General features: G+C 36.2%; 11 protein-coding genes across 11 annotated transcripts; 6 read left to right on the top strand and 5 right to left on the bottom strand.

Moving 5' to 3' along the window:
• The first annotated feature begins 600 nt into the window (after nucleotides 1–600).
• On the top strand, nucleotides 601–6110 carry SOCG_03386 (karyopherin Kap109). The gene is made up of 2 exons (XM_013161874.1): nucleotides 601–694; nucleotides 736–6110. The coding sequence occupies exons 1-2, from the start codon at nucleotides 637–639 to the stop codon at nucleotides 3573–3575; spliced, it is 2898 nt and encodes a 965-aa protein (XP_013017328.1). The 5' UTR covers nucleotides 601–636; the 3' UTR covers nucleotides 3576–6110.
• Nucleotides 3603–5972, bottom strand: SOCG_03385 (tRNA uridine 5- carboxymethylaminomethyl modification enzyme). Its single transcript, XM_013161873.1, has 2 exons — nucleotides 3988–5972; nucleotides 3603–3937 (listed from the first exon to the last, which is right to left on the bottom strand). Exons 1-2 carry the CDS (start codon nucleotides 5790–5792, stop codon nucleotides 3745–3747), a joined length of 1998 nt encoding a protein of 665 aa, XP_013017327.1. The 5' UTR covers nucleotides 5793–5972; the 3' UTR covers nucleotides 3603–3744.
• On the bottom strand, nucleotides 5911–7847 carry SOCG_03384 (transcription factor TFIIH complex subunit Tfb4). The gene is made up of 2 exons (XM_013161872.1): nucleotides 6465–7847; nucleotides 5911–6418 (listed from the first exon to the last, which is right to left on the bottom strand). Exons 1-2 carry the CDS (start codon nucleotides 7276–7278, stop codon nucleotides 6336–6338), a joined length of 897 nt encoding a protein of 298 aa, XP_013017326.1. The 5' UTR covers nucleotides 7279–7847; the 3' UTR covers nucleotides 5911–6335.
• On the top strand, nucleotides 7346–8796 carry SOCG_03383 (double-strand siRNA ribonuclease). The gene is made up of 4 exons (XM_013161871.1): nucleotides 7346–7564; nucleotides 7636–7743; nucleotides 7814–8219; nucleotides 8308–8796. Exons 1-4 carry the CDS (start codon nucleotides 7485–7487, stop codon nucleotides 8614–8616), a joined length of 903 nt encoding a protein of 300 aa, XP_013017325.1. The 5' UTR covers nucleotides 7346–7484; the 3' UTR covers nucleotides 8617–8796.
• On the bottom strand, nucleotides 7814–9869 carry SOCG_03382 (Mdm10/Mdm12/Mmm1 complex subunit Mmm1). Its single transcript, XM_013161870.1, has 3 exons — nucleotides 9085–9869; nucleotides 8790–8998; nucleotides 7814–8741 (listed from the first exon to the last, which is right to left on the bottom strand). Exons 1-3 carry the CDS (start codon nucleotides 9751–9753, stop codon nucleotides 8654–8656), a joined length of 966 nt encoding a protein of 321 aa, XP_013017324.1. The 5' UTR covers nucleotides 9754–9869; the 3' UTR covers nucleotides 7814–8653.
• SOCG_03381 (uncharacterized protein) lies at nucleotides 9769–10580 on the top strand. The gene has a single exon (XM_013161869.1). The coding sequence runs from the start codon at nucleotides 10168–10170 to the stop codon at nucleotides 10513–10515; it is 348 nt and encodes a 115-aa protein (XP_013017323.1). The 5' UTR covers nucleotides 9769–10167; the 3' UTR covers nucleotides 10516–10580.
• On the bottom strand, nucleotides 10537–11947 carry SOCG_03380 (C-5 sterol desaturase Erg32). The gene has a single exon (XM_013161868.1). It carries the CDS (start codon nucleotides 11744–11746, stop codon nucleotides 10748–10750), a length of 999 nt encoding a protein of 332 aa, XP_013017322.1. The 5' UTR covers nucleotides 11747–11947; the 3' UTR covers nucleotides 10537–10747.
• A 7-nt stretch (nucleotides 11948–11954) lies between these two features.
• SOCG_03379 (eukaryotic protein implicated in cell cycle regulation) lies at nucleotides 11955–14845 on the bottom strand. The gene has a single exon (XM_013161867.1). It carries the CDS (start codon nucleotides 14734–14736, stop codon nucleotides 12274–12276), a length of 2463 nt encoding a protein of 820 aa, XP_013017321.1. The 5' UTR covers nucleotides 14737–14845; the 3' UTR covers nucleotides 11955–12273.
• On the top strand, nucleotides 14381–16835 carry SOCG_03378 (WD repeat protein). Its single transcript, XM_013161866.1, has 8 exons — nucleotides 14381–14962; nucleotides 15016–15124; nucleotides 15182–15515; nucleotides 15564–15661; nucleotides 15704–15824; nucleotides 15865–16084; nucleotides 16133–16555; nucleotides 16600–16835. The coding sequence occupies exons 1-8, from the start codon at nucleotides 14918–14920 to the stop codon at nucleotides 16690–16692; spliced, it is 1443 nt and encodes a 480-aa protein (XP_013017320.1). The 5' UTR covers nucleotides 14381–14917; the 3' UTR covers nucleotides 16693–16835.
• A 137-nt stretch (nucleotides 16836–16972) lies between these two features.
• On the top strand, nucleotides 16973–20064 carry SOCG_03377 (pig-O). The gene has a single exon (XM_013161865.1). It carries the CDS (start codon nucleotides 17073–17075, stop codon nucleotides 19848–19850), a length of 2778 nt encoding a protein of 925 aa, XP_013017319.1. The 5' UTR covers nucleotides 16973–17072; the 3' UTR covers nucleotides 19851–20064.
• On the top strand, nucleotides 19999–21334 carry SOCG_03376 (uncharacterized protein). Its single transcript, XM_013161864.1, has 3 exons — nucleotides 19999–20504; nucleotides 20576–20900; nucleotides 20948–21334. Exons 1-3 carry the CDS (start codon nucleotides 20124–20126, stop codon nucleotides 21109–21111), a joined length of 870 nt encoding a protein of 289 aa, XP_013017318.1. The 5' UTR covers nucleotides 19999–20123; the 3' UTR covers nucleotides 21112–21334.
• The last annotated feature ends 21 nt before the right edge of the window (nucleotides 21335–21355 follow it).

The following is a 21355-nucleotide window of genomic DNA, read 5'->3' as shown; positions in this document are numbered from 1 at the left end:
ACACATGCAATTGCAATTCTGTTCGTATTGTGGAAAATGGTTTTGTAAAACAAGAGGATAGAAATGCTTTCAAACCGCCAAGGATTAACACTTCTTGCGATCACTATGATTTCTTAATTCTTCAATTAGTATGTAAGCGAATGTTTCTATTCATTTAAATGCACTCATGAACGACTGCAGGTTCTTCTCGTAAGCAAAAGAAATTTGTTTGTCTTTGGACTAAGCTGGAAAATATATAATATACAATATTCATATTGTAATTATGATAAAGTTAAGTCAAATTGGGCATCCTGTGAATGGACGCTTTTTTAGAATTCTTTTTCTGCTATGCATATTGAAGCTTAAGAAGAATTCTCTTCCTCTTCCGAAATTATAAATATTGTTCTTTTCCAATGTAGTTGTATATAGATATATGAAATTTAATAAGGTGCTAAGAGTACATGACGAGGGAAGCGAGTTCTTTTCTCTTCATGGATCCGAGACGTAGCTTTCTTTCATCCAAATTAAATTCATAAAATACATAAGAATAAAAGAAGCAACTATCATGCCGTGGAATGGACTCAATACTGATTTCCCCTATATAGTACCCACGTTCTTCATCCTTCCTTCAACCACAACAACCCTTTCACGCATACTATGGACGGGATTCCAGCTTTACTTGCAGGTACTCTAAACCCTGTTACCTCTAGATCTGGTAAGTAAACTATGCTGGAAATTTACTAACATTGAATACAGCCGAGGAAGCTTTAAAATCATGGGAAGTTCAAGATGCAAGCTTTGCACTTCAGTTATTAAGCATTGTTGCAGACGCAACCTCGGATCCTAGTATTAAACTTGCTGCTTCTTTATATTTTAAGAATTATATCAAGAGATATTGGGATGCTGAAGAGGATGCTACTGTTCGCATAAATGACGAAGTGGCCGAACTTGTCAAACGCGAAATCATCAGTCTCATGCTTAAAAGCCCTGCTAATATTCAGGTACAGTTAGGCGAGGTTGTGGGCTACATTGCCAATTTCGATTTTCCTGATCGCTGGGATTCTCTTCTGCCTGATTTGATTTCGCGACTTTCCCCAGTGGACATGAATACAAATATTTCTGTACTTTCTACGGCTCATGCTATATTCAAGCGTTGGCGTCCTTTGTTTCGAAGCGATGCATTGTTTTTGGAGATTAAGTATGTGCTGGATCGTTTTTGTGAACCCTTTCTTGCTCTCTTCAAGCAAACCAACGCTCTTTTGGCAAGCGGGCCTCAAGATGTCGCATCATTAAACACCTTATTTCAGGTTATTTTATTACAGTGCAAACTTTTTTATGATTTAAATTGTCAGGATATTCCAGAATTCTTTGAAGATCATATCACAGAGTTTATGACCACCTTTCTCAATTACTTTATCTATTCGAATCCTGCTTTAGAAGATGAAGATAACAATATCTTGATTAAGGTAAAGGCCAGTATTTGTGAAATTGCTGAACTTTATACTCTTCGTTACGAAGAAGTGTTTACTAATTTAACCGATTTTGTAAATATGACTTGGACGCTACTCACAAATCTTACCCAGGAGGAGAAATACGATGTGTTGGTAGGAAAAGCTATGGCTTTTCTAACCTCAGTTATTCGAATTCGTAGGCATGCAGAGTTTTTCCGCCAAGAGCCTATTCTCCAACAATTTATCGAGCTTGTCATTCTTCCAAATATCTGCCTGCGTGAATCTGATGAAGAGCTTTTTGAAGATGATCCCCTCGAGTATGTTCGTCGTGATTTGGAGGGATCCAATAGTGATTCTCGTTCTCGGTCTGCCATCGTACTGGTTCGGGGATTATTAGATCACTTCGATCAGCTAATCACCACTGTTATTACTACACATATAAATGCTAGTCTACAACAATCATCTTTAAATCCTGCATCAGACTGGAACAAGAAGTATGCTGCTCTGCAATTATTTGCGGCTATCGCAATCAAAGGTCAATCCTCTAGATTGGGAGTTACTTCTACCAATCTAATGGTTGATGTTGTAAGTTTCTTTGAGAGCAACATCAGACCTGATTTAGTCCAACCTGTTGGTAGCGTTCATCCTATGGTATTAGCCGAAGATATTAAGTTTGTATTTACTTTTAGAAACCAACTGCAGTCCCAACAACTTGTCGATATCCTACCTGTCATCGCCGGTTTCTTGAAATTGCCAAACTTTGTTGTTTACACTTACGCTTCAATTGCCATAGATCTATTGCTTACGCTCCGTCATAACCACGTACACATATTTACTAGTCTTCTTATAGAACCGATTGTCCAACCGGTATTAGTACAGTTATTTTTCATTATCGAGAGTGGTGCTACTCCTCAGAAACTTGCTGAAAATGACTACTTGATGAAGGCTATAATGCGAGTTATTATTATGTCTCAAGAGCGCATCGTGCCATTTGCTGAACTTGCATTATCCCATTTAACCAAAATAACAACAGAAGTATGCAAAAATCCCTCTAACCCTAAATTCAATCACTACTTATTTGAGGCACTTGGTGCGTTTATTCGCAGCTTATCTAAGTCAGGACCTCAGACCGTCGCCCAACTAGAATCTGCATTGCTTCCTGTTTTCCAGAATGTTTTAGTCATGGACGTGACTGAATTTATCCCTTACGTTTTACAACTCTTGTCCCAATTAATTGAGGCAAGTGGATCTGAACCTTTGCCTGATTTCGTTGTCAATATGATACAACCTTGTTTATCTCCAGCTCTTTGGGATTCCAAGGGAAACATTCCTGCTTTGGTAAGACTTCTGCAAGCAATGATTACCCGCGGTCCCCAAATATTTGTTTCAAATAACTTTGTGGAACCCGTTTTAGGAATTTATAGGAAGCTAATATCCTCAAAAATAAACGATCATTTTGGTTTTGATTTGCTTGATCGGGTTTTCTCTGTTTTCGATGCTAACGTTCTTGCTCCCTATATAAATCATATTTTTTTCTTATTATTAAGCCGCCTTAAAAACTCTCGTACTGAACGGTTTTCACTACGTTGTACCGTATTTTTCTTCTTTTTAGCGGCTTCTACAACTGGTTCATGCGGACCAGATAATTTGATTCACGGTGTGGATTCTGTACAAACCGGAGTTTTTGGACAAGTCATGTCTTCAATTGTTTTACCTCAAACTCAAAAGCTGTCCCTTCCTTTAGATAGGAAAATCACCGCGATTGGAATGGTACACTTGCTCACTAGTGATCTTTTACTATCAAATAACTCCCCATATGAACGCCTCTTCATTCCCATCTTGTCATCGCTATTGAAGTTATTCGAACTTCCAATCGAACAAACCCAAACCGAGGCTGACGAAGATCTTATGGTAGACGAAATTGATGCTGACTCAGTGATGTTCCAAGCTTCCTTCTCAAAATTGGCAACTAGTGGCGGCAAACGTTTGGATCCATTTTCTCAAATTACTGATCTTAAGCAATATGCCGCTATGGAGATGAACGCCGCTAATAAACGCTATGCCAATCGAGTGTCCCAAATTATAAGCATGCACTTGCCTGGTGATGGACAAAGCGTTTTACAGTCTTACGGTTATGTTATTTAAAACTCATACATACAATAGAAAATAACGGGTATTTGTTCAAGGAAAAAGTATTTAAGGTAATAAATTTTGTGTTTTATTTCAGTCTATCTGTTTGAAAAAATAATCTAGTACATGTAGTTATGCAATTTGTGAGAAGAACATGAACGTGTCATACAAAGAACCACATTTTCTAAGAATGGAAGTCATACATGGGCTTAAAAACTTCTTGCATCCAAGTTTCTTTTTTAGGATTGTGAGTGGCATGACGAAGCATATAAATGACTGTACTTGGTTTAATACCCGGAATCCGCTTCAATTGTCCGATGGTAACAGGTCGAATAGTTTTTAACAATGCTAATTCTTCTGCGGAAACAGATTGCAGCCTGATTGTTAGTATATATATATACTATTAGAAAGAAGGAAATAAACTTACTTTTCGAAGTCAAAATTAAGAGGAATAACAGTGGACTCATCTCGATAATAAAGTAACTTATTTTGAGATGCTTGACGACCGATGTAAAATGCGTATCTTCCTTCAATGATCACTCTTTCAAGTATCCTCCGTGGAAGTTCTTTCACTGAAGGAAGTGTGAATAGAATATCCATTGCATTAAGATTAGTAAAGGTTAACAATTGCCAGGCACTTCGATACTTTCCATCATAGGGTACCGAAAATCCAAGCTTGGCCCACTGCTGAGAGCTCAAATTCTTGTTCTTCAAGTCAAAAATGACAGTGTCTATTAAACTTTTAGTGCTCGAAAACGTATCCCATTGACTGCTGTCATCAAGTAAATTAAGAGATTTCGTCAAGGGGACCAGTCTTAAATCAGCATTGTCTGCTCTCGTGGTAAGTCGGTATTCACTTCTAGATGTAAAAACTCGATAAGGTTCTTTAACTCCTTTGGTTACCAAGTCATCAATCATTACTCCTAATAATGCAACATTTCTAGGTATGGTAATAGGTCCTTTACCTAAAGCAATCAGACCGGCATTTATACCGGCTATGATACCTTGCGCAGCAGCCTCTTCATATCCTGTTGTACCATTAATTTGACCAGCTGTAAATAGCTTATGAATTTTTTTCGTTTCAAGCGTAGGATGGAGTTGACGAGGATCAACATAATCATACATCACGCCATACGCTGGACGAACTAGTTCGGCGTTCTCAAGCCCTGGAACAGTTCTGATAATTAATTTTTGGACGTCTTCGGGCATTGAGTTACTTAGCCCGTTAGGATACCAAAAAGAGTCAGGGCTTAAACCTTCTGGTTCTAACCACACAATGTGTCTACTTTTTTCGGGAAAGCGTGTTACCTTGGCTTCTAAAGAGGGACAATAACGAGGAGAATGGATATCATGAGCAAGCATATGAGGGGCTAGGTACAAATTATCACGGATGTGTGCGTGTGTTTGTTCTGTTGTATAAGTTTTGTAACACGAGCGTTGAGGTAGTTTTGGAAAAAAATTGTCATTTAAGTTGCGAAAACTAAACGCTTCTGGTACTTCATCGCCAACTTGCTCCGAGAGATTCGCGACGTCAACTGTTTTAGGATGTATACGTGGCGGTGTCCCTGTTTTCAGACGTCCCATCTGAAAACCCAGACGTCGAAGACAATCACTGAGAGGAAATGAAGGAGCTTCCCCAAGCCTACCTGCAGGTGTCTGTTTGTTTCCGACATTAATATTAGCACCTAAAAAAGTTCCAGTTGTAATAACAACGCCATTCGCTTCAATTTCTGTACCATCGGCGAGCTTAACGGAAGAACAGGTTAGGTTACCAGAAGCATCTGGCGTCGTAGTTATATCAACAGCACTACCTTCTAGAATTTGAAGATTCGGTCGATAATTACTCATCCTCTTTTGCATATTTGCCTTGAAGATTGAACGATCCATCTGGGCTCTCGGGCTCCATACGGCTGCTCCTTTCGACCTGTTTAGAACATGAAATTGAATAGCAGAATCATCACAAACACCACTAACAACACCACCGAGAGAGTCAATTTCACGCATTAATGTGCCCTTTCCGATCCCCCCGAAAGCGGGATTGCAACTCATTTGTCCAATATCATTCCTTGACCTTGTCAAAAGAATTGTCGGTACTCCTAGCCTTGCCGAAGCAGCAGCTGCTTCGACTCCTGCGTGGCCTCCTCCAATTACCACTACATGCCCTTTATTTGTCACCAAATTGGTGCTAAATGCTCTTCTTGAAGTATGTACAAAAGTTTTAAGAAACATCATACAGTTTTCATTCGATACCCATGTTTTTCCAAAGATAAATCCAAAAATTGAAGAATAAACGAAACTGTTATAAGTTATATGTTATTTGGTGGTAGAATTTGATTAGTCGTTGTCCTTATGGTGGTAATGCACTAATAAAAATCTGTTGCGATTAATGAATAGAAATTGGTTTAATATTAATATTAGGGAGGACGAAGATGAAAATTGCTATTGTTTGTTTTGAAAATATAGCTGAAATTAAATTTAATTCAAAAAGAATTGTAATAACGTTCATTAAGCAGTTAGTTCCTAAAGTCTCTCTAGTGTTCTTTTTCTATCATATCCATTTCAAGATTGCAACCATGCAATGCAGACTTGTATACACCCTCTCCGATTGAAACTAATCAGTACTATCAAGGGGAACTCTAGGCCGTGCTGTTTATGTACGCTTGATATCTAATTATTCATAAAACAAAACTCGTTGATAATTTATTGCTTTCTCACCAGTTGTCAGCGTACTTGGCTCATTAACCAACTCGTTAACAAATAATCCAAAGTTATAAATTATGAAAATTTTCGTTTGGATAATGTGCTAGGAGTAAATTTAGTTTGACAAGTTGAGCAAAACTCTCTTGGTTCGCAGTAGACTAGATAAATGTTAGCTTCTTGAGGCTTTTAACAATGTGTACTTACTAGACAAGCATACTGAACAAACAAAACCGATATCTAAAACATTTTTATGACAAAAGCAAGTAGCCCGAAAATCAACATTTGCCTGATTTGGTGTATTGAGATGTTTCCGAAGATTTTGATCAGGAAACAAAGTCATCATTAAATGCTGCAATAAACCATTGGGGTTATCGACTTTTAAATAAATTCCTCCTGTTGCATCTGCAGCTTGTTCGAGAAAGAGTGTTCCTCCTGCAATGTTACATATGCTAATTGGAATGTTCTTCTTTTGTGCACAGAAGATGCAATTCATTGTAGGGATATACTGAAGAGCCACATCACCAGTCAATGAAAAAATAACTATCCTGGATCGGATATATTTTTGATTTTGCACTTGGTTTATATAAGCTAGCGCACGGGATAGCGCGCCAGACATCAGCGTTTTTTTGGATATACTTGACGTAGAATGCATCAATCGCCTCATTCCGGTGAGAACAAAATCATCAACCTCTCGAAACTTTCGATATGTATTTGCTTCCTTCGCAGAATCTAACAAAGGAACAGTTTCTTCGGTCTCTGGTTTCGGATATAGATATTCAACTTTGTTGTAATGAGAAGCCAGAACAGCAACTCGGTTATCATGATGAAATGCCAAATGTGCGTTTAAAAAGACGTTAATATCTGCCAATACTTTTGAAACGGGTATACGTTTAGAAAGTGAATACCAAGAAGCTGGATTCGCATCTAATATAACCACGAGTAAACTAGGAGTATCGGAAGCTTCTTCAGACGCTTCCCAAGCTCCTGTAGGTTGCTTTAATGTAGAAAAATCCTCCATCCGAACTGATGCCTGGAACTTCCTTTGCTGATACTTCTTCTCATACAAAGACCTTAAAGGCTGGAAAGCTTTGATTAATTAATTATAAATACTTTGTTTTTCCTTTTTTTATAGAAAAATAAAATTACAAATATATATATGCACGTTCTGTCTTAAGTTCGAGGAAATGTGAAAAGCTATCATCAAAATGCCAACTCGACCATACCATGAGTAGAAAGTCACCGTCGACGGTTGAAGAACTTAGACTAGCATTGGAAGAACTTGGTTTGAATTCATCAGGAAGCAAGTACGTATTTTAAATTCCAATTTTGCTCTGTACTATTAGCCTCATATATGTATAGTCACTTACAAGGATAGGGACAAATTGCGTCGGCGATACAGATTTCGGGAACAGCGTTTAGAACAAAAAAAGAAACAAGAACAATGGAATCTTTATTCTCTAGAAAATCAAGCAAAAATTCATCTGTATGCACAGAATCATTTTCTAATGTCTTACGAAAATACATTAACTAACTCGATGATTTTCACTATAAAGTCGATACTTATTAATTGTTGACGTTGAAGCTACTTGTGAGGAAGGATGTGGATTTACCTTTGATAATGAAATAATAGAATTTCCGTGTCTGCTTTATGACTTGGATACGAATGAGATTATCGACGAATTTCATTCTTATGTTCGGCCAAATATGAATCCTATATTATCTGACTATTGTAAATCCTTAACTGGGATACAACAATCAGTTATAGATGAAGCATCGCCGTTCCAGCAGGTACTCGAAAACCTAACGGAATTTTTAAGACAACATAAAGCTATCCTTGAACCATCAATTGATGAAGTTAAAATCCTCGAACCTTCACGAGCGATTCCGAGGAGTCAGCCAAAAAATTGGGCTTGGGCATGCGATGGTCCCTGGGATATGGCATCGTTCATTGCGAAACAGGTATTCAATCTGGTGTTTAATCAAAATGACCTCCATCAAAAATAAAATACTACAGGTTTTAAATTCTCCATGTCAGCTAACATCATAGTTCAAATTCAGCAATACACAGATTCCGGACTGGATAAAAGGTCACTTTGTTGACATTCGAGCTTATTTTTCCGATGTGTACCATGTACCAAGAGTTAACATTGAAGGAATGTTACAACGATGGAATCTTCGATTTGAGGGAAACCAACATAGTGGCATTGATGATTCTAGAAACATTGCGAGGATAATCAACAGAATGAGTATGGAGGGAGTAATTTTTGAATGTAACCGGTGGTGGCTCAAACATGAAATAAACGGATGGATACCCGGTCGCAAATACCCACCGTTTTTGTCAAAGAGGCAAAAATAAAATACACTAATTAATATTTTTCTATTTTTGCATTCTATCACATATTGCCATGTACGTCTGCGCTTGTTTGTGAGCGTGCATGTCCTTCTTTGGCGGAAGTGGGCCAAAAATTTGGTATAGCGATTCTATTTTAGTTTTGGTTAATAGAGTATAAACATTTATGATACACTTACTGTTGAAATTGAGGGGAAACACAACGAGCTATAAACCATTGACGGACACGAGAGTCAATTAATTGTGTGATTTTAGGAATATCCTGTAGTTTCGATCTAGCTCCTATAAGAGAATTAACTTCTAAAGAGAAAACAAAATCTGGATCGAATGAAAAGTTAAAATAAGCTGGCTGATCTGCTCCATTGCTTGGAGAAAAATGAATCATCATCTACAATAGGTTAGCAAGATGTAATAGCGCCAAAGTGAGAAAACAATGAGTAATTTGTTCACTAAATATTTTTAAATTTTTTATACCTTTCCAACAAATCTTCGCATGCTAATAGTTATTGACAGAGGGAGTGTCGCAAATGAAGGCTTTGGGAAATTCAGTAGCAGCTTTGTTTCAACCGTACATGTGAGATTATCCTTCAAAGAAACTAACATTTCTGCTCGTAAATGAGAAGAACCTTCCTCTCGGCGTAAAACTCTACAGTGACTAAAAACAGGGAATCCTCTACCCAGTGAAAGGTTTTTCACGTAGATGTGATCCACCATTGTCCTATCTTGAGTACCTTTATTTAGGACTGCTTCTAACCTTCTTAAAGCAACGTTATTCGAGCTTGCATCATGTCTGAATTGTGTTAAAGCTTGAGCAATTAGAACATTGAACCAATCTAATGATTCAGGTTCATGTTCATTAACATTGTAAAGAGCATCCAAAAATTCCGAATCTAAAGTCGAGTGGGTATCTTGAAAATAGTGTCTAGCGTTGTCAGTGACATTCGCAACATCTGGAGAAGAAGTAGGAGAAGGTTTTGCCTGTTGGGATTTAATTGCCTCTATCTTTTCTTCTTCTTTGGCTAAGTCTTGCGGTGGAGGATTACAAAACAGAAAAAACCGGAGAAATACGTAAATAACTGAAATCGTTAACAACTGTCCTAATATGAATCCTTGAGTAAAGGACCATTGTATCAAAAAACCCATTATTTATTCATAAAAGAAGAGTTAATCAATAATCACGACAAGCTCAATCAAGTAACAGAATGTTGGTGGTTCAACGTATACTTCACGTATTGAACTCACCTTGGACCATTGAAACTTAGTCAATAACAATTCATGGATCTACAAAAACTATTACTAAAATACAGTATTCTTAATTAATTCGAACCATTGAATGAAGACAGAACATCTCTGAATCTCGAAACACTTGATTTCAGCATACCAAGCCTTTGACTCTAATTGTTTAACACCATACTCCTTTAATTTTCTATCGTGGTCTAAAATACTCATCACCGAAGCTTTTTTTAATCACCTTTGATTATCCTCTATTGCCGTCACATTACTGACTGTATATGTTCAACATCTTAATATACAAGATTTTTTATTTCGTGCCAGTTCATGTCTCATTTGATTCCAATTGACGAAGCAAAGGCTATTGATTTTGCTTTTGATACAACCTTTCGGAAAACTCTTCTAATACCTAATCTGGACTTATTCAATTCCGCTTTAGACAGCTTATTTAAGAAACCATTAGAGTCTGTAAACCTTCCTGACCTGGACGTGTCTGAAACCAAAGTAATAATTGTTCGAAATCGACCTTTTGGTATTCGAGATCGCCACTCTCATTCAATAAACCTCGACCGAGTGAGGGCTAACAGCTGGACACAAATAAAATCTGCAACTCCTCCACTTCAAGGGAGGGTATTTTTGAGAAGGAATTTGCGACGTGTGCGCGACAGTTTGTAGACATATAAATACTGACACATTACTTGATTTAGTCAGGAAAACCGTACTTATTTATTTTTTTTGTTTTAACAATACAACTAGTAAATATCTAGTGAAGACGTAACTACAAAAGACCTGTTAACGTGGTTAAGGCATAAAAAAAATGAAACTGTAGAGATAGAATCAGGAGGAGGGAGGAACAAAAGTGTGAATTTATACGTCGAAAGAATCTGACAAAAAGGATTGAGTAACTCTAGGCATCTTTCTTACTCGTATACGTACGATCATCTTTCCCTTCAACATTCTTCAGCATATATTCCATTTCACTAACTCTTTGTTCTTGAATCTTCTTATCCTTCTTTAGTTCGGCGTTGAACAATTCTTGATCGGGATGACGGTAAGAACTACACAAACGATCAAACAACGTGAAAAATTGACCATAATTATAGTTGAAATACATGTGATGGGAAGCATGATGAGCAGCACCGTTAATCACAGCATTGTTCGAGAAATATTTCCCATCATGAATTAGGACAGTCCAATAATTGACGGATCCAAAAAGAAGTAAATAAAGATATTTATTTAAGGGGAAGAAGAAGGGAAACAAATGATAGGGTAAAGATTGACTATAACCATCAAGGAAATGGAAAGCATGAGAAGAAAATGGTGTAGGAATGATCCACTTATGGTGTAATTTATGTAGAGGAGCATAAAACCAAGGGTGATGGAGACCACGATGAATCCAATAAATCAAGAAATCGGAAAAGAGAAGAAATAGAATAACAGAGAATCCTAAGTAAAAGTATCCATACTCAGCTGGATCATCGTAAGCATAAGAGTAGCCACGGAGTTCAGCCAAAAACCATGGGAATGTTAATACGGCCATACCAGGAAGGTTTGATAATGCAGTCTTCAACTCCAACAACTCTTGGTTTTTCAAAAACTTGGGGTGTCTCTTAGCTTCCTGGCGATCAAAATAGAAGAAGTAAGCTATAGACGCAGAAACAAAATAGGATAAAGTTCCCATAACCCATGTGATGAGAAACAAACTTATACCTTGTCGGAAAATGTTATTGCGATCAAGGAAAGCCGAAGCGATTGTAGAGGAAGTACTAGAAGCGCTGTTTAATATGGGAGCAGTACTATTCAAGGTAGAAACTCCAAGAGAAGGAGTGACATGAAATACATTCGCAACTTTGCTGTACAGTGAATCAAAGACATGATTGTCTGCAAACTCTAAAACGACATCCATTTGCCTGTGATTTTTTAGAATTTACTTCACAAATTGTTTTATTTCTCACTCGAAATACGTTTTTTGAGTAAATGTTTTTCGAGTTTTAGACTGGGACTCAGCAAATAATAGTAATTTGCAAAAGCAATTGGTAGATCAACAACTCGATTCGTCCTTTACAAAGTACAAATCAAACGACCTTTATTAAGTATATGTTTTCGTGTATTGAGTGGAGTGTTGGTGAATAGTGCTACACAAAAAAATATATATCTTACTAGCGACAGAAAAATGATCTGATTATAATGATTTCCTTACACGTCACTAACAATCATTAGTAAACAATTTAAGGAAAGACTTTTATAAGAGAAAGGTATTCGAAAAGCTTTCTTTTTTATGTTTTCATTAAAATAAAACTTTAAGTCAAAAGAAGTTTCTGAACGATTGAAAATAAGAAAAACATTTCTAGACTTACAAAAAGCATGAGTTAGTTATTCGAAAGACTTAATATATTGTAAGAAAAGGGAGGAAAGAAATGAATGAAGCGCTGGCTAAAAAAACGAAGACACATTTTGTACAAGAACAGATGATAGTTCATTATCAAAGAAGTCTGGAGTCTCTGAGTTTTCTGCGTAGGTCCACATAGCATCTGGCAGATTTTCCATCATATTTGATTCTACTAATTCTTCGATGGTTCGCTTTAATCGAATTTCCTCAAGCACATTTAAGTCATACAACTTATTGCAAACCTTTCCATACAACCGCTTATGATAGAATCGTATCAAGATGCATAAAAAGGCGTCTTGAAGCTTGGATGACCGTTGTGTTTCTAAATTGTTTTCTGGGAAAATCCAACTATCCCGTAAACTAAGAGGACAATGTAAGTAAATACTAGTAATAATGTTCATATTTGCCTGTTTCCATTTTACTCCTAGATACGGTACATGTAGCTTTAAAACCTTCAATGCATAACGCTTGAGTATCTCGTGAGGTATTTCCAGTAATCTTTTCAAGTGATTTTGCATATCGACTTTAACTAGCGTTTCTTTTCTGTTATTATGGTATTTACAGATTTTTCCTGTTACACGAAGGCAATTCAGAGTGATTAATATGTTTCTATAAGACGGACTCCTTGAGTAGACAAAAGTGCCACTGGATAATTGCTTGTATGATTTTGCAGTGAAAGTGAAAAAACCACCACGTAGGCATTTCATGTCTCGTTCGGCATGCATTGAGGATTCATTGTCTGAGAAATAGCGACTTAAAATTTCTAGAAAATGGTTATCGTACAGCAATTTAGCAATTCTTTCGGAACGTAATACATGAGATAAGCGAAGCCATTTGAGCATCATTAAAAAAAGGCTCGACAGAGAATATAATATTAGTTCACAGGTATCAATAGAGTACAAAATATTACCTGAAACAAAAAAGCCAGTAGCAAGATCATTCAATTCATTTACCGAATCCTTTTCTAGTGGTTTTATCACAGGTTCACTGATTTCCTCACTAGGGGAATCGGCAACCGCCATATCATTAATACTTTGCATTTGCATTGCCGCTTCGGATGAAGAGAACGCTTCAATATAGAGCTTGTTGACTTTTTTTGAAGTATAATAGAATAGATGCATCGATAACTGTACAAAAACATCCAAATGAAGGAATAAGTCATCATACGTCTTTGAAATAAAACTTATGGTTGGATCGTCAACAGTAGCCTTTTCGTGTGAAAAATTCAGTGATTCAACTGCATCATTAAAATTACAACCAAGGTAACTTTGATGTGTACAATGTCGTAGGTATTCTCTTTCGAACATTAGTTGCTCAACGATATTATTATGTTTGCTTTGACGATGCAATAGCTCAGTTGCTTCTGTTATACTCTTTGGAGCGGGTGAATCTTTTATAGAAGGAGTAAATCCAAAAGGAAGGTTTTGGTTCGTTTGGAATTGCTCGCGTCGAGTGTTTCCTTTTGATTTTATATTTGTCAACGGAAGCGAAGGATTTTCCGGAGAGCAAAGACGGGTATTTAATAAAAAGAAGGACTTGTGAAATGAATCTGTGTTCGATGTAGGAAGGATGTGTATCTGTTCTCTATCCAACGGGAGCGAATAGAAAGGACGGGCGAAAAAGGAATATTTGGTAGCAACTTCGTGACGAAAAACTTCGTAGTCTAGTATTGTAGTATGTGGTCTATTAGAGGATGTGTTATTATTCAAGTTCCCAATACCACTTTTCTTGTCTTGAAAATCTGTTTCTGTACCCCATAAACGGAAACAAACTTTATAAATAAGGAAGGTTATTTGTCGTAACGGAAAAAGACTGACATTATCAAGGTCCATTTCGTACTCATTCATTGTATCATTAAATAGTTGTACCAAAGAAGACATTAATGATGGCTGTAGAGAACGTGCGCATTCAATCCATTCAGAATAATTTGAAGAAGGAACTGTTAAAAAAAAGAAAATCAGCGAAAGAAAAAGAGTAAGAAGCTCCTTCTCTTTCAAGTCCGACATATAGCCAGGCTTACGATTTGTATTCCAGTTAGTAAAGATAGAATAAATAATACTTGGAATTTGAAAGCTTCTCAGTAATTCAATATTTCTTTCTATGCTTTGAAAATGCTCATTTAAATCTTTGACACAATCATACACTCCTGCGCACAGATACAGGATGGTATAGAAGGCTCCATTTCGAAGGGTTTTCCCAGATTCAAGTTCTTCACGACACTGAGATATAAATTCTTTTTTTATAGTTAAGGGTAAATCTGACCATTCCAGCTTGCTACCTGAATTTCTTACGCTTTGAAATACTCTAAGTTTTGAGTAGAATACCCTTCCCGCTGTTATGAAAAATTCTTCTTCTGAATCAAAAAAGCCATCCAAATCATCCTTCCAATCATCCTCAAAAGTCCCTTCAAATTCAACACGATTTGTTTCTTGAGTTGGCACATCCATGAAGTACCTCAGCCTTTGAAATTGGGCGAAGGATAAGCAATTTGCAGCACTCGCTTCCATTTCAATTATCTAAAGAAGATAATTACTTCCAAAGATGGAAGAAAACCCTTATGTGGAATTTCTGGGATGATAGTAATGTAGTGTAAGTGTCACTAGTACATAAACCACCTCTACGTTTCCACTTGGTCAATCGTGGCCTTATGAAGTGAAGGTATTCTCGAAGAAAGGTTTCCAGTTAATAATGAAAAAAGAAATTTTAGTCAATGAGTTTCTGAATCGTCTAGATGTATGGACTCCTGCAAACTGCTACTAAGTGCTTGCTAATGATATGCTCTTTAGTATTCTGTCTGTGAATTATTTAAACTAGGAGAAAAGCCGTTTCAACTATTCAGAAATTCCTTAGTTGCATGTAGCAAGTTGATCGATTACATGTTTGTGGCCATCGGAGGTACATTAGGAAAATAACTTCGATCTGAACAAGTCATTAACTAATCAATCGTTTCAGAGGATGTTTTTGTTTATAATTTACTTCTCTTTCCTATAGATTTAAGTGAGCCTGATCCTTTAATGGTGCTTCACTGTCCTCATAAATCTTCATCCATACAACAGGGAGATCTTTTCCCGGGAATGCCTAATGGAATTAACCATATTCGATGCGAGCTTCTAGGTGATTTAGAGTATTTAATCACTGCAACAGACTGTGGGAAAGTCGCAATGTATGATGTAAAAAATCTTCAAAGAAATCCTATGACTTTTTCGGTTGACTCTTCTGCATGGGGAATTGCTATTTCTTCGGAAAGATATTTAGCTATTTCATCAAATGCTCATGTTATCAATATGTAAGATTTTTACTCCAAAACATGATTCTCACAATACCGACTATCTAGTTTCAATTTATCCACAGATTACAAACAATGCAAGCGTGATTACCGTTCGCCTTGGTTTCGACAAGAGTCCTTAGAATTGGTTGGACACCAACATAACAGTAAGTTGCGCTCCTGATTGTTTTTGTTTAACATGTTTTCAGTTCCTTGCGTATCGTTTAATTCAAAGGGAAATCTGCTGTTAAGTGGATCAATTGATCGAACATTACAGTTATGGGACATAAATGAACTGTCTTGTTTATCCAAGTTCCATACTAAGGTTTGGTATGTAAATTTGAGCATTCGTCTTGTTAATAAAAATTAGGATATGGTCTGTTAAGTTTGTTGATAGATCTGCATTTACCTTTATACCAACAGTGAAGGATAAGATAGAAACTTTAATTCCTGCCAGAACATTTGGGCAAACACCCTGGAATCCAGCTATTTTCTTGGGTTTAGAATCATTTAATTCTGATGAGGATGATTACGATGATGATGCCGTGTTTGAAGGAGAGTATTATGTGCATATGCATAATAAATCTCCCGTAAGTAAATACTTCTCTGTGACATTTTTCATTAACGCGAGTTCGTAGGATAATCTGAAATCCTGTTTTCGTACGTTCACGCGAGAACCACCAGAGGAAATCTTTGTTTTTGCAACCAAGTACTCTGTTGTCTTATGTGGATATCATAAGTCTCAAATATATCCTTTTGTAAGCTGCCGCAATTGCTTCGAAGATCCATCTACTATACGTTTTGAAGGACTTCACAGAATTAATATGATGGAATATGTACCTCAAATACAGAGTCTCGTTTGCGCTACTCAAAGCGGCCAACTATCAATACTGAGGTTAATAGCAACAGAAAAAGTGATCAGCGGTCAAGTTATATATGCTTATTCCTTTATCCCACAAATCATAACTTTAAACGGTTATGTTGATACTTTAGTATTGGGTATGAGCGTCGCTCCTTGGTATCCGGGTAATGAAGACGAATTTCAACGATTTAAAATTTTAGTAAGGAAGATTCGTATGCAAATGGATTTACTAACGTTTCGTAGCTAGTTTTGGTTAATGGACAAGTTTTAACTGTTGAAATACAGTTATCGGAGGATTTATATGCTACCAACCATGTTGGAAACATTCTAATCTGAATATAAAAAGATTTATAAAATCACTGAAGTGATTTTTTGATTTTGTTATGTTTTGTTTTATTTTATTTTACTTTATTCATATTCATATTTATTTTTATTTTTATTCAATATATCCATAAAAGTAATATAAGAATGAAAACCGTACGTATTACTTTCGTTTGGAATTGAAACTTAGCTTCTTTTACTTTTTGGTAGCTAAATATTGTTACTTTCAAATCCATGCAGATAATTAAAATTGTTATGTAGTTCTTTTGAGAATAAATCGTTGATGAAAGTAGGTATTGGGATTATACATATGTACTGTACACCACCTCTTATTTAAACGAAACCGTTTTTGGGAATTTATATATCATAAAGGGGTGATTTTCACTAATTTGTTTATGCAAGGAAAGGTTAAGGTAGCTAAAAACAGTAGTTTGTCGAATACATGGAATGCCTTGAAAGCAAGTATTTTTTTCGCGCTAATTCTGCTCTCAAATTTGGTAGGACTTAAATCTTTTACAGATGGATTTCTACTAAGAAGAGAAGCCTCAAATTCGACATCGTCTTGTTCTGATCGTCCACTAAATATATCACAATGGAATAAAACCTCTGAATGCTGGGCTCCAAAATTATTTACCAAAGCTGTTATAGTTGTTATAGATGCTTTGAGATATGATTTTTTGATACCTTCTAACGATTCCTTTTATTATCATAATGCCCTAAACACTCCGTATGAGACATCCATTTCACATCCCGAGCATTCTATCTTACTTCAATTTTTGGCGGACGCACCTACGACTACTTCTCAACGACTAAAAGGGTTGACTACTGGTTCTCTTCCAACTTTCATTGACGTTGGTTCAAACTTTGCAGGTACAAACGTTGATGAGGACAATCTTCTGTATCAATGGAAATCAATGGGTAAAGACATTGTTTTGCTAGGAGATGACACATGGGATGGTTTATTTCATGAATTCTTAAATCAGACATATTCTAGACCTGCTTTTTCCTTTAATGTTCCTGACCTTCATGGCGTAGACCAAAAGGTGAACAAATATCTATTTGACTATATTGAACATAAGCCATGGGATATTCTTATCGCGCATTACTTAGGAGTCGATCATGTTGGACATCGGTTAGGTCCAAACCACCCTACCATGACAGAAAAGTTAAAAGAGATGGATGAGTGTATTAAAAGAATGATGAATTTGATCGATGACGATACTCTTCTTTTAGTTATGGGTGATCACGGTATGGACAGTAAGGGCAATCATGGCGGTGATGCTTTTGATGAAATCAATTCCGTCCTATGGATGTATAGTAAGAAACCCGCCTTCAAATCATTTGACCTGTTCGGTGAAGGACGTTTTGCCAATCAAGTTGATTTGGTCCCAACATTGAGTTTAATACTTGGAAATGCTATACCATATGGCAGTTTAGGAACTCTCATACCAGAACCATTTTACTTTCACGGAGCTAAATATTTACACGATTCTATGGAGTTAAATATGGCTCAGATCAATAGGTTCTATCGAAGTTATGAACATAGATATGAAAGTAAAAATGAATCTGTTACCAAGCCTATTATGCATACCGAAGACGAATATTTGGAATTGTTTATACAAAGATATACAAGTTCCAAACGTATTTTCGAATATTTTAAAAGTATTTGGGCCGAATTCAGTCTATTACCGATGCTCACAGGGTTCGTTTCATTGGTTGTAGGCGGTTTATCTCTTACTTTGCTGATGAATGACAAAAATGCTCTAAAAAATAGTTCAGATTTGCTATGGGTTACTTTAAAAAAAATTATACTTTCTTCTCTGCCGATTATATTTTTCGGAATCTTTATTCCTACTCAGTTTTTAATGCCATTATTCACATTAATTCCGAATATAACTATTTTACTCCAGCTGTCTGGGAAGGTATCTTTCGACTTTCTTTTTACTTTGCCTAGTCTGCATAGCATTTTAGCATTGGGATTAGCTATACTCCATGTTTGCAGTTTTGGCTCTAATTCTTTCACGATATGGGAAGATCGATTGACTCATTATTTTTGCGTTACATTTGGTTTTTTGTTGGTTTGTAAAAGCTTTACAAATAAAGATATTACATTGGCTCTGAAATCATCGTTTTGGTCTATTCTTTTCATTATCCTCCAGTTTTTTACATCATACATTACAAACTGTCGTGAAGAGCAAGGTTTCTTTTGTACAAGTACTTACGTCTCTACTCCAAGTAATACTTTTCGAAGCTTAATAGCCTTGTCACTCTCAATACTGACGTCTGTGTCATTTCCTTGCATTTTAAGAAACCATGTAGAATCAACTTTGAATGCTACAATATCGAAAAGGAAACTAGTAATATTGCATGTTTTTGAATTCCTTTCATCTATTTTTTGGGTTACACAGCATATGTTGGCTAATAGTTCTTCTCTAGAAATTAAATATGGTCAAATCCTTGTTTATATTGCCAATATATTTCTAGTTGGTATTCTTACTTGTTTGCTTTGGCAAGTATCTATATTTTCTATAAATATTCATCGTCGTCAAAAATCAGGCAATGGAGAAGTACTGGTCGCAGTCGACGAATATTACTTTATTTTTGCCTTGTTTTCATCATTACTATTGTTCCTTCAACGTCCTCTGGGTAGGCTGTCCTTACATTCTTGCCTAATCCAGATATTATTATTGTTGCGAATTGAAAATTCCCAGGCTTCGCCGGGAGTAACATTTATGTCTATTTTATTAAGTATTCTGGGGTTGTCGCATTTTTTCACAACCGGTAATCAGGCCGTCATTTCTTCCCTCGATTGGAATTTTGCCTTTATTCATTCTACCTCTGCAGAAAATCAAGTTATCAGTGGTATCCTTATGTTTTTCCACACATTAGGTGGCCCTATAATGACTTGTTCATCCCTTCCTTTGTTTGCAGCTAAGCCTTACACCTCTCAAAAAAGGTTTTTTGGAAGTTTTCTTCTAATCTGCTTTTCTTTTCTACTGTATTATCTATCAATCGCAACCAGCACGGTGTTCTTTGCTGGCTTTTTTCGAAGACATCTGATGGTATGGAAGATCTTTGCTCCTAGGTTCATGCTTAACGGTATTCTTTTATTTACCCAACAGTTGATTATTTTAGTAATGTGTCTCTGGAACTCGATCTTTTCTTTTACCTGAAGTAAAACATGCATGCGAAGCTCGATTAACTGTACGATCATTGTCACAAAAAGTTCAAGATTTAATTGTTTTTGAATGTTTTTAATTAACTAAAAATTTAAATAAATTAGCTTAAATTCCAAAAAAAAAACTCATTGTTCCTAACCAAGTAGTATTCTACGTCTTCAAATGACTATCCAAGTTTCAACGCCGAAACACGGATCGCTAAATGCAGACTGCGAAGCTATCGTTTAAGAAACATCTAAAGCCAAAGAAAATTATTTACAACATTAAATGCCGTCTTTTGCCTTGATAAACCGTTCTTTAATCAAGCCTACTCGACTATCCAGAATTACCCTACTGTCGATTCCGCATCCTATAAATTGTACAGCAAGACCTTTATTTAGGCAAAAATTAAGACGTTTCTACGCTACTGATGCAGATAATACCATATCCAAGCCCGACCTTTCACTAGTAAAATCGAGTAATATTGACCAAAGATTTAAAGACCTCGAAGGTTACCATTTTGATACCTATAGCTTTTTTAAGACATTGGTTGAAGGTGGTTTTAACGAAAAAGAAGCAGAAGCTTTTCTGGATATTACGAATATGTTTATAACTGAACTTTTACGACACAGCCATATGACCTATTTATCAGAAGCCGATTTTGAGAATGTAAGTGAAATGAAACAGTAATGCTATTTATCTACTTACTACTAGAAGTTTCTCTAACTAACCTTATTCAGTTTTCCTATTTATTTCGAACTGCTTTGTCAGAGCTTCGTTCTGAAAAAATCAATATGAGGAAAGATCAAATTAGCACACTTCGAGCTGGCCTATTTTCGAATCAACGCGAGGTCGAAGGTTTAGAACAACTTGTTAATGAACATCTTAACAAGTTAGGCACCGAAAGTAAAATGGAGTTTGAAAACCGGAAAAACGATACCCGAAATGATGTTCAACAATTAAGTGCTAAAATTGTAGAGTTGCACAACTTGCTATCTGTTTCCTTAGGGAAACTTCGAGCTGAAAATGAGAAACAGAAATGGGAGCAGATCAGGAAAGCTGCTGGTAAGTAAATTACCTTACAAAGGAAAGAACTAACGTCTATATGTCAGTCGTTGTAATGTCATTTACCGGCTTCCTAGTACTAGTTATACCGTTAGGACTTCGTTTCCGAAGCAAAAAGAAAGAACAGGCATATAATGTTGAAGAACTAAATGATTATGGACAAGACAGAAAGAGAGACGATTATCCGGACAGCACTATCTCCCATCTTTAACGTCCGTAGCGATAAAAAAAACTAATTTACTTTGATTTTGAATAGTCTAATTATGAATAACGTTTTCTATGGCTTGTATGAGTTCAGAAAAGTAATCGAAAAACCTGCCTTTTTTTATTGAACTCAGATTTGCTTACTTATACATAAGAATACCTGTTTACTTTGAATTAATTAATATTCTAGATAATTTATGTAATTTTGTTCTCTATTTATGATATTATTTAAATTAATTTATCCTAATATT

This window comes from Schizosaccharomyces octosporus (genome assembly GCF_000150505.1).
Source record: "Schizosaccharomyces octosporus yFS286 unplaced genomic scaffold supercont6.1, whole genome shotgun sequence".
Classification (NCBI taxonomy): domain Eukaryota; kingdom Fungi; phylum Ascomycota; class Schizosaccharomycetes; order Schizosaccharomycetales; family Schizosaccharomycetaceae; genus Schizosaccharomyces; species Schizosaccharomyces octosporus.
This window is presented reverse-complemented; position numbering and strand designations above follow the sequence as displayed.

What these genes read in the sequence shown, in the direction of transcription:
- SOCG_03377 (XM_013161865.1), top strand. Translation starts at nt 17,073, where the DNA reads ATGCAAGGAAAGGTTAAGGTAGCTAAAAACAGTAGTTTGTCGAATACA.
- SOCG_03382 (XM_013161870.1), bottom strand. Translation starts at nt 9,753, where the DNA reads ATGGGTTTTTTGATACAATGGTCCTTTACTCAAGGATTCATATTAGGA. An exon ending in TGCGAAGATTTGTTGGAAAG is followed by an intron (nt 8,999 to 9,084) that starts GTATAAAAAATT and finishes AACCTATTGTAG; the next exon opens with ATGATGATTCATTTTTCTCC. An exon ending in GTTTCCCCTCAATTTCAACA is followed by an intron (nt 8,742 to 8,789) that starts GTAAGTGTATCA and finishes AAACTAAAATAG; the next exon opens with AATCGCTATACCAAATTTTT.
- SOCG_03386 (XM_013161874.1), top strand. Translation starts at nt 637, where the DNA reads ATGGACGGGATTCCAGCTTTACTTGCAGGTACTCTAAACCCTGTTACC. An exon ending in CCCTGTTACCTCTAGATCTG is followed by an intron (nt 695 to 735) that starts GTAAGTAAACTA and finishes CATTGAATACAG; the next exon opens with CCGAGGAAGCTTTAAAATCA.
- SOCG_03379 (XM_013161867.1), bottom strand. Translation starts at nt 14,736, where the DNA reads ATGGAAGCGAGTGCTGCAAATTGCTTATCCTTCGCCCAATTTCAAAGG.
- SOCG_03383 (XM_013161871.1), top strand. Translation starts at nt 7,485, where the DNA reads ATGAGTAGAAAGTCACCGTCGACGGTTGAAGAACTTAGACTAGCATTG. An exon ending in TTGAATTCATCAGGAAGCAA is followed by an intron (nt 7,565 to 7,635) that starts GTACGTATTTTA and finishes TTACAAGGATAG; the next exon opens with GGACAAATTGCGTCGGCGAT. An exon ending in AATCAAGCAAAAATTCATCT is followed by an intron (nt 7,744 to 7,813) that starts GTATGCACAGAA and finishes TTCACTATAAAG; the next exon opens with TCGATACTTATTAATTGTTG.
- SOCG_03378 (XM_013161866.1), top strand. Translation starts at nt 14,918, where the DNA reads ATGAAAAAAGAAATTTTAGTCAATGAGTTTCTGAATCGTCTAGAT. An exon ending in GGTTGGACACCAACATAACA is followed by an intron (nt 15,662 to 15,703) that starts GTAAGTTGCGCT and finishes ACATGTTTTCAG; the next exon opens with TTCCTTGCGTATCGTTTAAT. An exon ending in AAGTTCCATACTAAGGTTTG is followed by an intron (nt 15,825 to 15,864) that starts GTATGTAAATTT and finishes AATAAAAATTAG; the next exon opens with GATATGGTCTGTTAAGTTTG.
- SOCG_03384 (XM_013161872.1), bottom strand. Translation starts at nt 7,278, where the DNA reads ATGGAGGATTTTTCTACATTAAAGCAACCTACAGGAGCTTGGGAAGCG. An exon ending in TTGTTCAGTATGCTTGTCTA is followed by an intron (nt 6,419 to 6,464) that starts GTAAGTACACAT and finishes ACATTTATCTAG; the next exon opens with TCTACTGCGAACCAAGAGAG.
- SOCG_03376 (XM_013161864.1), top strand. Translation starts at nt 20,124, where the DNA reads ATGCCGTCTTTTGCCTTGATAAACCGTTCTTTAATCAAGCCTACTCGA. An exon ending in CAGAAGCCGATTTTGAGAAT is followed by an intron (nt 20,505 to 20,575) that starts GTAAGTGAAATG and finishes AACCTTATTCAG; the next exon opens with TTTTCCTATTTATTTCGAAC. An exon ending in GCAGATCAGGAAAGCTGCTG is followed by an intron (nt 20,901 to 20,947) that starts GTAAGTAAATTA and finishes TCTATATGTCAG; the next exon opens with TCGTTGTAATGTCATTTACC.
- SOCG_03380 (XM_013161868.1), bottom strand. Translation starts at nt 11,746, where the DNA reads ATGGATGTCGTTTTAGAGTTTGCAGACAATCATGTCTTTGATTCACTG.
- SOCG_03385 (XM_013161873.1), bottom strand. Translation starts at nt 5,792, where the DNA reads ATGATGTTTCTTAAAACTTTTGTACATACTTCAAGAAGAGCATTTAGC. An exon ending in CTTAATTTTGACTTCGAAAA is followed by an intron (nt 3,938 to 3,987) that starts GTAAGTTTATTT and finishes ACTAACAATCAG; the next exon opens with GCTGCAATCTGTTTCCGCAG.
- SOCG_03381 (XM_013161869.1), top strand. Translation starts at nt 10,168, where the DNA reads ATGTCTCATTTGATTCCAATTGACGAAGCAAAGGCTATTGATTTTGCT.